The sequence below is a fragment of the Belonocnema kinseyi genome, chromosome 5 (assembly GCF_010883055.1).
Source record: "Belonocnema kinseyi isolate 2016_QV_RU_SX_M_011 chromosome 5, B_treatae_v1, whole genome shotgun sequence".
Taxonomy (NCBI): Eukaryota; Metazoa; Arthropoda; class Insecta; order Hymenoptera; family Cynipidae; genus Belonocnema; species Belonocnema kinseyi.
Genome location: NC_046661.1, coordinates 90,321,449 through 90,333,945, shown reverse-complemented (window position 1 = coordinate 90,333,945; position 12,497 = coordinate 90,321,449). Strand labels below are relative to the sequence as shown.

The 12,497-nt window shown below is 25.3% G+C and overlaps 1 protein-coding gene across 2 annotated transcripts in view; it reads left to right on the top strand.

Moving 5' to 3' along the window:
* LOC117173084 (peroxidase-like) overlaps positions 1-12,497 on the top strand; it is a 109,391-nt gene that overhangs the window by 43,198 nt on the left and 53,696 nt on the right. For both annotated transcript variants that reach the window (XM_033361466.1, XM_033361465.1), the window contains exons 3-4: positions 1,199-1,499; positions 10,371-10,588. In XM_033361466.1, coding sequence (XP_033217357.1) covers positions 1,199-1,499; positions 10,371-10,588 — 519 coding nt within the window. The remainder of the gene's footprint in view (positions 1-1,198; positions 1,500-10,370; positions 10,589-12,497) is intronic.

Below are 12,497 nucleotides of genomic sequence, written 5' to 3'. Positions count from 1 at the left end.
AATTTTTAATCATTAATCGATTAATTTTCCAGATATCGTTTAAAATCTAATTTTTGATTTTATAATGTAGTTGCATTTTGAATAAAAAAGTTGAATTTTAGACCATGATGAATAAGATTTTACCAAAAACGACAAATTTTCAACAAAATACATTAATTTACTTAATTTTTTACCCTAAAACGATAAATCTTCAATTAAAAAAGATGCGTTTTCACATAAAAAAAAGTTGTCAACAAAAAATAGAAAAATGAAATTTCAATTTGAAAAATGAAAATATTAATTTTCAACCAAAAATATTCTTTTTCTTTGAAAAAGACGAATTTTTGACAAAATTCATCGACTTTGAACCAAATATTTTCACTTCCAGTGATAAACAAAAATTTAGAAAAGAAATAAAGCATTTAAGTTCTTAGTTAAATAAATTAGTTTTAAACTAAATAGAAAAACATTTTTAACAAAAAGGGTCAATAGTGAATCAAAAAAATGAATTTTCAGTTAAAAAATTATTGTTTAACCAAAACAACAAAAAATGAATTTTTAAGCAAAGAATTGAATATTGGAGCAACCAGTATACAAAAAATGAATTTTCTATATGATTGTTTAATTTTCTGCTAAATTTTTGAATTTTCAAGCTTGAAAGACGAATTTCGAGCTAAGCAGTTTAATTTTTAACCCGAAAATTTGAAGTTTCAACACAATATTTAAATTTATAGTAAAAAAATTTATTAAAAAGAAAGCCAATTTTCAAATAACTAAAATTATAAGTCTTTAATTTAAATAATGAATTTTTCAAAAATGTGTTCAACTCTCATTTAATTAATTACTATAAATCATTTTTGAAACATAAATTCAATTCACTTAATTAACTTAATTCATTAATTCCATCTGTTTTCAATAAAATTAAAAATTGATCAAAATTGATATAAAGTGTATTATGTAATTTTGTGGAGTACTATAATTTAACCAAAAAAATCGTGTATTAATTTGCAAAACAATTTTTTTTCTTAATGTGTGACACTACTTACACCATTTTTTAAATCCCTAAAGTGAGTCCAAGGCCTGCAACTTGAAAATAATAATTTTGTTCCAAAAAAAAGTACGAATTTTTTTCTACAGCTATTTTAAAAATGATTCATTTTCTTTCAGATATAATGACACATCGATCGTAAAATAAAAAATGTAAATTTTTTATTTGTAGGCTCTCCGGGTTATGACCAGCGTCAAGATCGCATGGTTACCGAAGAATTTAAGGCTATATACGTGCCGAAAATTGATGAAAATGCTTTAAATTCTTCCATTATGTATGGAAATATGCTGGTAAAACTGATGAGTCGATTAGAAATAAACATAGCGAGTGCTGGGATTGGTCTTTTGAAAAATAGTCCAAGCCATAGTCAATATCTTTATTCGTATCCGAGCCAAGATGCTTTGGAAAAAGCTGTTGACGCTATTGTTGCAGTCAAGGCTTCCTCTTTTCTCATCCAACATCACTGCCGAAGGTATTACATCATTTTTAATTTGTGTTCATTTTTTCTAAAAATAATAAATGTGGTAATAGCTAAAATTTATTTGCATGCAAAGGATTTTATTTCCGTTGCAACTGGAAAAGTCATTAAAAATTATTTCACAAAAAAAGCGATCGTTTCTGATAAATAATAAACTTACAAATTACATTATAAGTCTATCAGATTTTATTTGAAGGTGAACGAATTTCTATATGATTTGTAAAAATAATGTAGAAAATAAGTAATCGAAGCCACTGAAAACTGTACATGCGCAGTTAACGTGTTCCGTAGCACTGCGCATGTGGCGCGTTTTCCCCGCTATGTCTCTGTTGCGCTGGGTCTCCTGAAAATTATCTTTTTAGTCATAAATTTTATTTTTTGTTGAAAATTTGACAATTTTTTTAAAAAGGCATACTTTTTCTTTGAAAAATCAACTGGTTTTTTTAATTCTGATTTTTGGGTTAAAAATTCAGCTATTTTCATAAAAAATTAACCGTTTGATTAAAATTTCTATTTCGTTGCTGATAAATAAAGTAAGTATTGCATTTTTCTTGGAAAAATTCAACTGTTCTGATCAAAATTGAACTTTTTCCTATAAAATCTTTTTGGATGAAAATTATAATCTTTTTTTGTTGTTGAAAATTTGTCTATCTGATATAAAAATTTACCTGTTTTAGTCAAATTTTCATTTTTAGTGGACAAAAATACAACTTTTAAGTTTACAGTTTAGAAATCTTGTTAAAAAGTCATACTTTTCTGTTGAAAATTCGTCTATCTAGCAGAAAATTATTTTATTGCATACAATTCTTATTTTGGTGTTCGAATTTCGGTTTTAGAAGAAATTTCATCTTTCTTGAATTAAAATGCAACTGTTCGATTAAAAATTCTACATATTTTTTAAAAGTTTTGTATTTCGATTTTAAGATTCACCTGCTTCAGCAGAAATTACACCTTTTCTCGATAAGAATAAAAATATTTTGTCGAAAATTCAACAGTTTTGTTAAAAAGTCATAACTTTTTTTAAATTTTGCTTATCTGTTGAAAATTTAACAATTTCGTAGACAATCTATTTTTTGTTTAAATTTATTATTTTGGTGCTGAAAAGGGATCTAAAATTTTTCCTGGATGAAAATTCAAATACTATTTAAAATTTTTTATTAATCTTTTTTTATTAAAAATTAATCTGTTTTAAGAGAAATTTAATCTTTCTTGGATAAAAATGCAACTGCTTGGTTGAAAATGAAACTGTTTTGTTGAAAATCCATCCGTTTTGGTTGGAAAATTTTGTCTTTTTGGATTGAAAAGTCAATTTTTATTTCGTAAAAACTTCTCTTTTATTCAAAAATTCATATTTTGATCTTTAAAAGTTAACTGGTATCTTTTCTTTGAATGAAAATTCAACTATTAAAAAAACAATTTAAAAACATATAAAAATTCGCCTGTTTTAAGAGAAGTTTCACCTTTTTTGGATAAAAATGCAACTATTTGATAGCGAATTTAACTTTCTTTTTAATTAATTCTTTTTGGTTGCAAATTGAACGGTTTTGTTTATTAAAAAAACGTATTTTTGGGTTAAAAATTCAGCTATTTTTGTGAAAAATTAACCTTTTGCTTCAAATTTATATTTTGTTACTGATAATTCAATTGGAATATTATTTTGGTCAATACCTTTCTGGAAATTTGTCTTTTTGATTTTAAAATTAATCTTTTTCATTATAAATATTGCATCTTTCTTGGAAAAATGCAACTGTTCTGATCAAAATTGAACTATTTCTTGAAAATTCCTATTTTTAAGTTGAAAAGTAAAATGAAAAGTTTTTGGGTTAAGATTATTATCTTTTTTTTAAAGATGGAATTTCTATGTGATTTGTAAAAAGAACGTAGAAAATAAGTAATCGAAGCCACTGAAAAACTGTAAATGCGCAGTTAACGTGCTCCGTAGCACCGCGCATGTTGCTCGTTTTGCGTGCTATGCCTCTGTTGCGCTGAATCTCCGGAAGATTATCATTTTAGTTAAAAATTGTATTATTTGGTTGAAAATTTGACAATTTTCTTAAAAACGCATACTTTTTAGTTGCAAATTCAACTTTTTATATTCGCCTTTTCAGATTAAAAATTCAGCAATTTTCGTAAAAAAATTAACATGTTGTATAAAATTCATATTTTGATGCTGGTAAATCAAATTAAATATTTTTTGGAATAATAATTTTCTAAAAATTTGTCTTTTTGATTTGAAACTTCAGCTTTTTCAGTATAAATATGGCATGTTTCTTGGAAAAATGCAACTGTTTTGAAGAAAATTAAACCATTTCCTAGAAATTTTTTTTTATTCCTTTTTTTGTGGTGAAAAGTCAAATGGAACGTTTTTGGATGGAATTAAACTCGTTTTTTGAAAATGTGTCTTTTTCATTTAAAAATTCATTCGTGTAAGTAGAATTTTCAATTTTCTTGGACAAAAGTGCAACTGTTTGGTTTAAGATTTGAAAATCTTGTTAAAAAGTCATACTTTTTGTTTAAAAATTCGATTATTTAGCAGAAAATTTACTTATTGTTTACAATTCTTATTTTGGTATTGGAATTTTGGGCTTAGACGAATTTCCATTATTATTTAATTTAATAATCGACTGTCCCATTAAATATTGAATCTCTTTTTTAAAAGTTTGTCTTTTTGATTTTAAAATTACCTGCTTTAGCAGAAATTACACCTTTTTTTGATAAAAATAAAACTATATGGCTGAAAATTCAACAATTTTGTTGAAAACATTTTGGTTAAAAAATCTGCTGTTTTGTTGCAAAAAGATCTGAAATATTTCCTGGATGAAAAGTAAAATACTTTTTGGAAATTAAAATATTTTTTTATTATAAATTAATTGGCTTTAAAAGAAATGTAATCTTTTTTGAATAAAAATGCAACTGTTTTGTTGAAAATTTTTTTATTGCTAAAAATGCATCCTATTTGGTTGGAAAATTTCGTCTTTTTGGATTGAAAATTCATTTTTTTTTTGTAGAAACCTATTTTTTGTTCAAAAATTCATATTTTGATCTTCAAATGTCAACTGTAATCTTTTTCGAATGAAAATTCAACTATTACAAAAATTATTTTTAAAAATAAACATTTATCCATTCTAAGGGAAATTTCATCATTCTTGGATAAAAATGCAACTATTTGGTAGAAAATTCAACAACTTTGTTAAAAATTCATCCTTTTTGGTTGCAAATTCAACTGTGTTATGTTTTAAAATTTTGTATTTTTGGGTTAAAAACTTAGCTATTGTTTAAAAAAATTAACCTTTTCTTTAAAATTCATATTTTGTTGCTGATAAATCAACTGAAATATTTTTTAGTTAAATACTTTTCTGGAAATTGATTGCAAATTTTACTTCTTTTTCGAGAGTTTGCCTTTTTGATTTTGAAACAATTTGGTTGAAAATTTTAATATTTTTTAGAAAATCTAATTTTCGTTTCCAACCAAGAAGATTAATATTCTATTAAGAAAGACAATGTGATAAATGTTCTACAAAAAATAATATTTGAACAAAATTAGTAAAAATTTTAACGAAAAATGTGAATTTTTAACAAAAAAATATGACTTTTAAACAAAATTGTTTCATTTTCAACCAAAAAATATTTTAATTATAATTCAGTAACAGTTGAATTCAAGAAAAAAATGTTATAAAGCAATTGAATGTTCAATAAAAAAATGTAAATTTTGATACAAATTTTTTAATTTTCAACTACATATAGTTAAATTTTCTACAAAGTTGCTCATTTTTTAAACCAAAAAGATCAATTTTCTCTAACATTCTTTCACTAAATATTACGATTTTTTACCAAAAAAGATGAATTTTCAAGAAAAAATATAAAAGTTAATATTTCAACAAAAACTGATAATAATGTTGAATAACAAAATAGTGAAATCCTCAACCTAAACAGATTTTTAAGTTAAGAAAAATTGAACCCAATTATTGAGTTTTTAAAACAAATATACGAATTTCCAAAAAAAGTTGAAAATTATTATTTGGGCATTTATTTGACGTAAAAACTCGTTTTTATTTCAAAGTCAGTCCTTTTAATTTCAGAAAAAAAGTTCTTTTTTCATTCAGTACTTACAGTTGATCAAATCAAGAGGGTTCAAATACAAGGAATGGCTGAACAATACATTTAATAATTGTTATAAATAAATGCTATAACATATGAAAATTCGGAACCAAATGTCCAAATAATGCAGTTTTTTTATTAAATTTGTTTAATAAAATTATAAAATTCATCGAAAAATAATAAATTTTCTGAAATTGTCATTAGGTTTCTAATTTTAAAAAATTGATATCGAAAGAAACGAATTTTTCTGACGACGCATGCCTGAATAATGCATTTGTTTATTAAATTTGTTTATAATATTAACAAGAATAGTCTTAAGAGAATTTTTTTCATTGAAATATTGTTTCAACTCAGATCTCTTGCAATATAACTTAAAGAAACGTTAAATTATTAAAAATGATAGAAAATACATTTTCAACAAATAATTTGTTTATAAATTTCTTTTGTTTATTGTATTTTGATTTAATCTCTTTATATAATGTAAATATATGACAATTTTTCTATTATTGACAAACACCGGGAGAGTTAAATAGAAAAAATTGTTATTTTTTTGTCATATTTATTTATTTATAAAAAAATTAAACAATTTAATTAAAAATCAGGCTTAAAAACTTTCTTTGAAATTTTATCAGCTTTAAAAAAAACATTCAAATTGGTCCACATGTTTATCAGGAATCTATTTTGAACCTTAAAATTTACTTTTTTCCCACTGTAGCGCAAAGTGGGAGAAAAAGCACAATTTGACTTAACGGAAATTTGTCATTTAACAACAAACTTACAACTTATTTTTGATAAATTTTTCCATGATACCATTTCTTCTAAGATTTTAAAATGTATTAAAAAAGGTCATAAATTAATGTAAAAACAAACTACAAATAGTCTTTTTGATATTAAAATTAATTTTTTTCAGTATAAATATTGCATCTTTCTTGGAAAAATGCAACTGTTTTGATGAAAATTAAACAATTTCTTGAAAATTCCTATTTTTAAGTTGAAAAGTTAAATGAAAACTTTTTGGATGAAGATTATAGTCATTTTTTCTTAAAGAACGAATTTCTATGTGATTTGTAAAAGAAAACGAAGAAAATAAGTAATCGAAGCCTTTGAAAAACTGTCCATGCGCAGTTAACGTGTTCCGTAGCACAGCGCATGTTGCTCGTTTTGCGCGCTATGCCTCTGTTGCGCTGAATCTCCTGAAGATTATCTTTTTAGTTAAAAATTGTATTATTGGGTTGAAAATTTGACAATTTTCTTAAAAACACATACTTTTTAGTTGCAAATTCAACTGTTTTCTTTTTTAAATTCGGCTTTTTGGGTTAAAAATTCAGCGATTTTCATCAAAAATTAAGATTTTGTTTCAAATTCATATTTTGCAGCTGATAAATCAACTGAAATATTTTTTGGAATAATACTTTTCTAGAAATTTGTCTTTTTGATTTAAAACTTTAGCTTTTTCAGTATAAATATGGCATGTTTCTTGGACAAATGTTACTATTTTGATGCAAATTGAACCATTTCCTAGAATTTTTTTTTTCATTTCTTTTTTTGTGGTGAAGAGTTAGTGGTTTTTAGTGGTTTAGAGTAACAAAAAAAAATGTTCATAGTTCTATAAATTAATTAATTAACTAAATTCATTTTTTCGTGATTTGCAAATACAAGCTAATTTTGATCCATAGCTTTTGTATAAAGTATCATAGATAATGATGTGCGCTTACATTAAGTTAAGAATAGCTATCGACTGCATATTATTTAAACAATGTTTATAAACAAAAGCACATTTTGACAATTTTTTGATAAAAAGGCTTGATTTTTTTGCGGAATCAGCTTAAAAATTTTTCTCTAAGCTATCATGTTTTTCTTAGTAATTAAAAATCTTAATTATGTGAACAATGTTTATAAACAAATTCACATTTGGACCATTTTATGATAAAAAGGCTCGATTTTTTTGCGGAATCAACTTAAAATGTTCATCATAAGACTAGAGTTCTTAAATTCCCTAGAATTTAAGTTCATGTTATATAACCAAGAATATGACAGAATTTATGATAATTTAAAAGAATTTAAGAGAATTTAAGAATTTATGATTTTTAACAACATTTTTCATTTTTCATGTTAAGTCATCGGTTCAAAGGTAATCTTTGAACAATTGAATATAAAATATTTTCTAGGTTTGGCATATTCAGGAATTCAAAACATGCAAAACAGTAGTTTATTAATTAATTAATTAACACTGTTCGGTTGAAATTCTAACCGCAAAATTAATTTTCCTCACATTACTTAATAAATACTAGCATTAAATAATCCTCTTACGGAAAAGCGTTAAAATACGAGTTTTTTAAATGGTATTATTTTTAATAAAAAGCGTTTCAAGTTTGAATTCAATTTTGAAAATTTGGTAACTTTATTGGAAAATATTTGAAATTGTATTATTTCTAATGTAAAGCTTATATAACGAAAAACTTTTATTTTAAATATAAGAATCGCAAATTTCAAGGATTTAAGATTATAAGAAAATTTCGAAAATAGAACAAGTTCAAAACGTTAAAAATGAAATATTTTCCGAATACAATTTTGAAAATTCGATCATTTAAAATTTAAAGGAATTAAAACTGTATTATTTCTAAATAAAAACGTTCCAAATTGAAAAATTTTAAATTACAATTTTTTTTGAGGGATAATTTTATTAGGAAGGAGTTGAAATTGTACCATTTCTGATTCAGCGTTTTCAAAATTCGCAACTTTCTTCTGAAAATTAATCTTTTACTTATAAATTTTATTACTGAGTTGAAAATTTAATAATTTTCTTTGAAATATATCTAATTTGGTTGCAGATTTTCTACTATTCTTATTTTTGTGTTAGAAAGTAAACTGAAAACTTCTTTGGATGAAAATTCAACAATTTTATTAAAAGTCATAATTTTTTGTTGAAAATTCTACTATTTAAATCTATTATTCGGTGTTGAAAAATAACTGAAATATTTTCTGGATAAAAATGAAACTATTTTTAAAATTCTATTTTTGGTTTTATTTAATTAAAAATTTATCTGGTTTAAGTCAAATTTAATCTTTTCTGATAAAAATGCAACTGTTTGGTTGCAAATTAAACTGTTATACATTTTCTTATTTAACTATTTCGTAGAAAATTTACTTTTTGTTTGAAATTTATGTTTTGGTGTTGAAAAGTTAACTAAAATCTTTTCTGAATAAAGTTCGACTAGAAAAAAAAATTTGCCATTTTTTATTACAAATTCAACTGTTCTAGTGCCAAATTTAATTTTTTTGGGAGAAAAATGGAACAATTTTGTAGAGAATCCAAAAATTTAGTCAAAAAGTTATCCTTTTTGATAAAAAATTCGTCTTTTTGGATTGAAAACTTAATTTTTTCCGTAGAAACTTATTTCTTATTTGAAAATTCATATTTTGATCGTGAAAGGTAAACTAAAATCATTCGAAAAAAAAATTTAACATTTTTTGTTGAAAATGTATCTTTTCATTTAAAACTTCATCTGTTTCTATAAGAAATTTCATTCTTTTATAAAAATAAAAATGCGACTTTTTGATTAAAATAATTCTTCTTTGCTTGAGTATTCAACTAATTTGTTTGCAAGATTTGGTTAAATCACTTTGTAAAGAAATGACTTTTTTGTTAAAGATTTATATTTTTAGTGGAAAATTCATCTCTGGTTGAAAGTTTAATTATTTTGTTGAAAATTAATATTTTTTTAAACAGAAAATGTACCTTTTCCATTTTTTAAAGATTTTTTTTATAGTTGAAATTCGCCTTCTTGGGTAAAAATGTAATGTTTGAGTTTGATATTTAATTTTTGTTGGGTAAACACGCATTAGTTTCGTGGAAAATTAATTTTCTGTTGAAAAGTTATATTTTATTTCTGACTTTAAGCTTTATTAATTTAGGTAAACTTTTATTAATTTTTTGAGTGAAAAATCTTTATTTTTTGGAAATTCGTCTTTTTGGTTTCAAAATTCTTTTCTTTTGTTATATTAATTTTATTCTTTTTTATTAAAATATAAGCCATGGCACTTGTTCGTTGGGAATTCGTCTTTTTAGGTTGAATATTTAACTATTATATTAAAAATTTAATTGTAGATAAGATTTAAAAAAAAGCATTTGTCTATAGAAATTGTTTAAATAATTAACGTTTTTTGGTCACTATGAAAAATATGATAGCAAGGAGTCTTAGGCAAAACACTTTAAGTTAATTCCGCAAAAAAATTAAGCCTTTTTATCAAAAAATGGGCAAAATGTGCATTTGTTCATGAAAATTTTTTAAATAATTGGCAATTATTAGCTATTCTCAACTTATTGTAAGCGCAAATCATTATCTGAGATACTTTAAGCAAAAGCTATGGGTCGAAATTAGCTAATCATGGCAAAGCACGAAAAAATGAATTTTGTTAATTAATTTGTTTATGACATTATTTTTAAAAATTATGCTACTCTAGCTCACTAATACATTATTTTTTGTTAGTTTTACACTGATTTATGGCCTTTTTAAATTAATTTCAAAGTCTTAGATAATATATCATTGAAAAGTTTAGCAACAAAATGTTGTACGTTTGTTGTTGAATAACAAATATACCGCCAATTGTAAAAGAGAAAAATTAAAATCCGTTTAAAATTGCACTGTCAGTCGATTTTTGTCCAAAAAATGTGCTTTTGCTCTTACTTTGCGGCGAAGCGAAAGGAGAACACATTTTTTTCAGAAAAATATTTTTATTAAAAAATTATTATTATTTCTTTCAAAGGTATGGGATGAATTACAGTGAATGCGCACGTTTTATCTCAACCAATAAATTTGAAGGAACCCCTTTGAGTGCCGCCTGTGAACTCAACAAAGATTTCAATTGCAATCCAATTTCTAAATATAGATCGATTGATGGCAGTTGTAATAATTTGGAAAATCCTAAATTGGGAAGCGCATTGACTGCTTACAGAAGACTCCTCTTTCCAAACTACATAGACGGTAAGTGCTTCCAATGGTGAAAATTTACTCATAAGTTTGAATCATTATTCATTTTATGCCATCGGGTTCATAGACTCAGTGAAAATCTCGATGAAATAATTCCTCCTAAATTTCAGAAATAGAACAATTATTATTTTGCAACTAAAATCCTAATTAGAGGGTTGCTATATGTCAGGGAAAGTCAGAAAAATTATGAAACTGTTAGGCAATTCTTGATAAACTGAAGTTGAGCCCTAGCGAATTGGGCACGCTACCCGTGTGGAAATAACTCCATTTTACCCTATTATAAGTCGGGCAATAATCAGGGGCTAGTCGGGTTATTAATTTTGACAAAGTACCCAATCGGGGACTAGTTGGGCTTTTTGTTGTCAAAATTTAAGTCGGGGCCTGGTCGGTGGTTGGTCAAGGGGTAGTCAGGCCTTTTTGCTCATTAATGATTTTTTAAAATTCTAAAACACTAAGAATATATTTAACAATAATTTTAGACCGATTTTGGAAAAAAAATTATTATGATTAAATTCATCTCAAAGATACTTAATAAATAATTATTAAGTTAATAATTTTGTATGAAAATCAACTTTTTATAAAAACAACGATCAAAATTCTTTGAAAAGATGTAATCGTATTTTTTTGTAGTATTTTTTAGAAAATTGCGAATTTCTAGGAACATTTATAAATACCTTTGCATAGAATTTTAAGAAAATCCATATTGGAAAAGATACAAAGAATAAAAGTTTTTGATTAATCAGTGAAGAGGAGTATACTTGTAGTAAACTATTAAGCACAGTTCAGATTTCGCTACCACCTTCATTTGAGTCTTGCGGTTCTGGACTGGTAGCTTTAGAGAAAATCCGCAAGGGCGCGACGCGACGTGCCGCATGTCGCTCAACAGAAATGACGCGTCGAGTGTTTAAGACAGCAGTCCACACGTAACGAAGCTTAATTACCTGGAGCAGAGACTACCGTGACCAACATGGCGGTTCCTTCAGAGCGAAGCTCTTCCATTGCTGCGTTCCAGCTGAAGTTTTTTTTTTAAATTAATATTCTACCAATTTTAGGGTATTTTAGTTACATAAATTTATGCATTTTTAAGCGTAGGATATGTTCCCTATTAAATCTTGGGTAAATTTGAACACTTATAATATTTCAAAAAAGTTTATGGAGATTTCCGTAAATAATAAGTAGTTTGACAAACTTTTAGGGAATGTTCCACAAATTTTGGAGAGTTTGGTTAATATTCCACGCGGATGTATTATCATATGACCCCTACTAGTACCCGATCAGGCCCCGAGCCCCCGACTAATCTACCGTGACGTTACTGGTCGGGGGCTAGTTAGATGGCTCAACTAGCCCCCGATTTTAAGTAAGGTCGAATGGTCGGGAACCAGACTAGTTCCCCATTTGAATTTCCACATGGGTAGGGCATATTTTCGCCCTTTCACATAGAACTCAACAATATTTTTATATTTTTCATTTATAATTATTTATGTGAAATTTTTAATATATGTGGGAAAGAAATGAACATTTACCCTAGCGGAGTGAACGGAACTGTTACTAAAATCATATGTTTTATTTAATTTCGGTAAAAAATAAACTGTTTGGTTCGAAATTAATTTTTTGTGTGGAAAATCACATTTTCTGTTTCAAAATACTGAATCTTTGATTCAGTATTTAACATTGTGAAGGAAAATATATTTTAGGTTAAAAATTCATCATTTTACTTCAAAATGAATTTTATTTGTTTTAAAATTTAACATTTTAGAGAAAAATTCGTAATTTCATCTTCAAAATGTAACATTTTAGATGAAAAAATTTGTTTTCTTCATTTAATTTTTCATTAATTTTTCGAAATGAAAATCAAATTATTCTATTTTGGGTTCAAAATTTATCTTTTTGATTCGAAAACTCA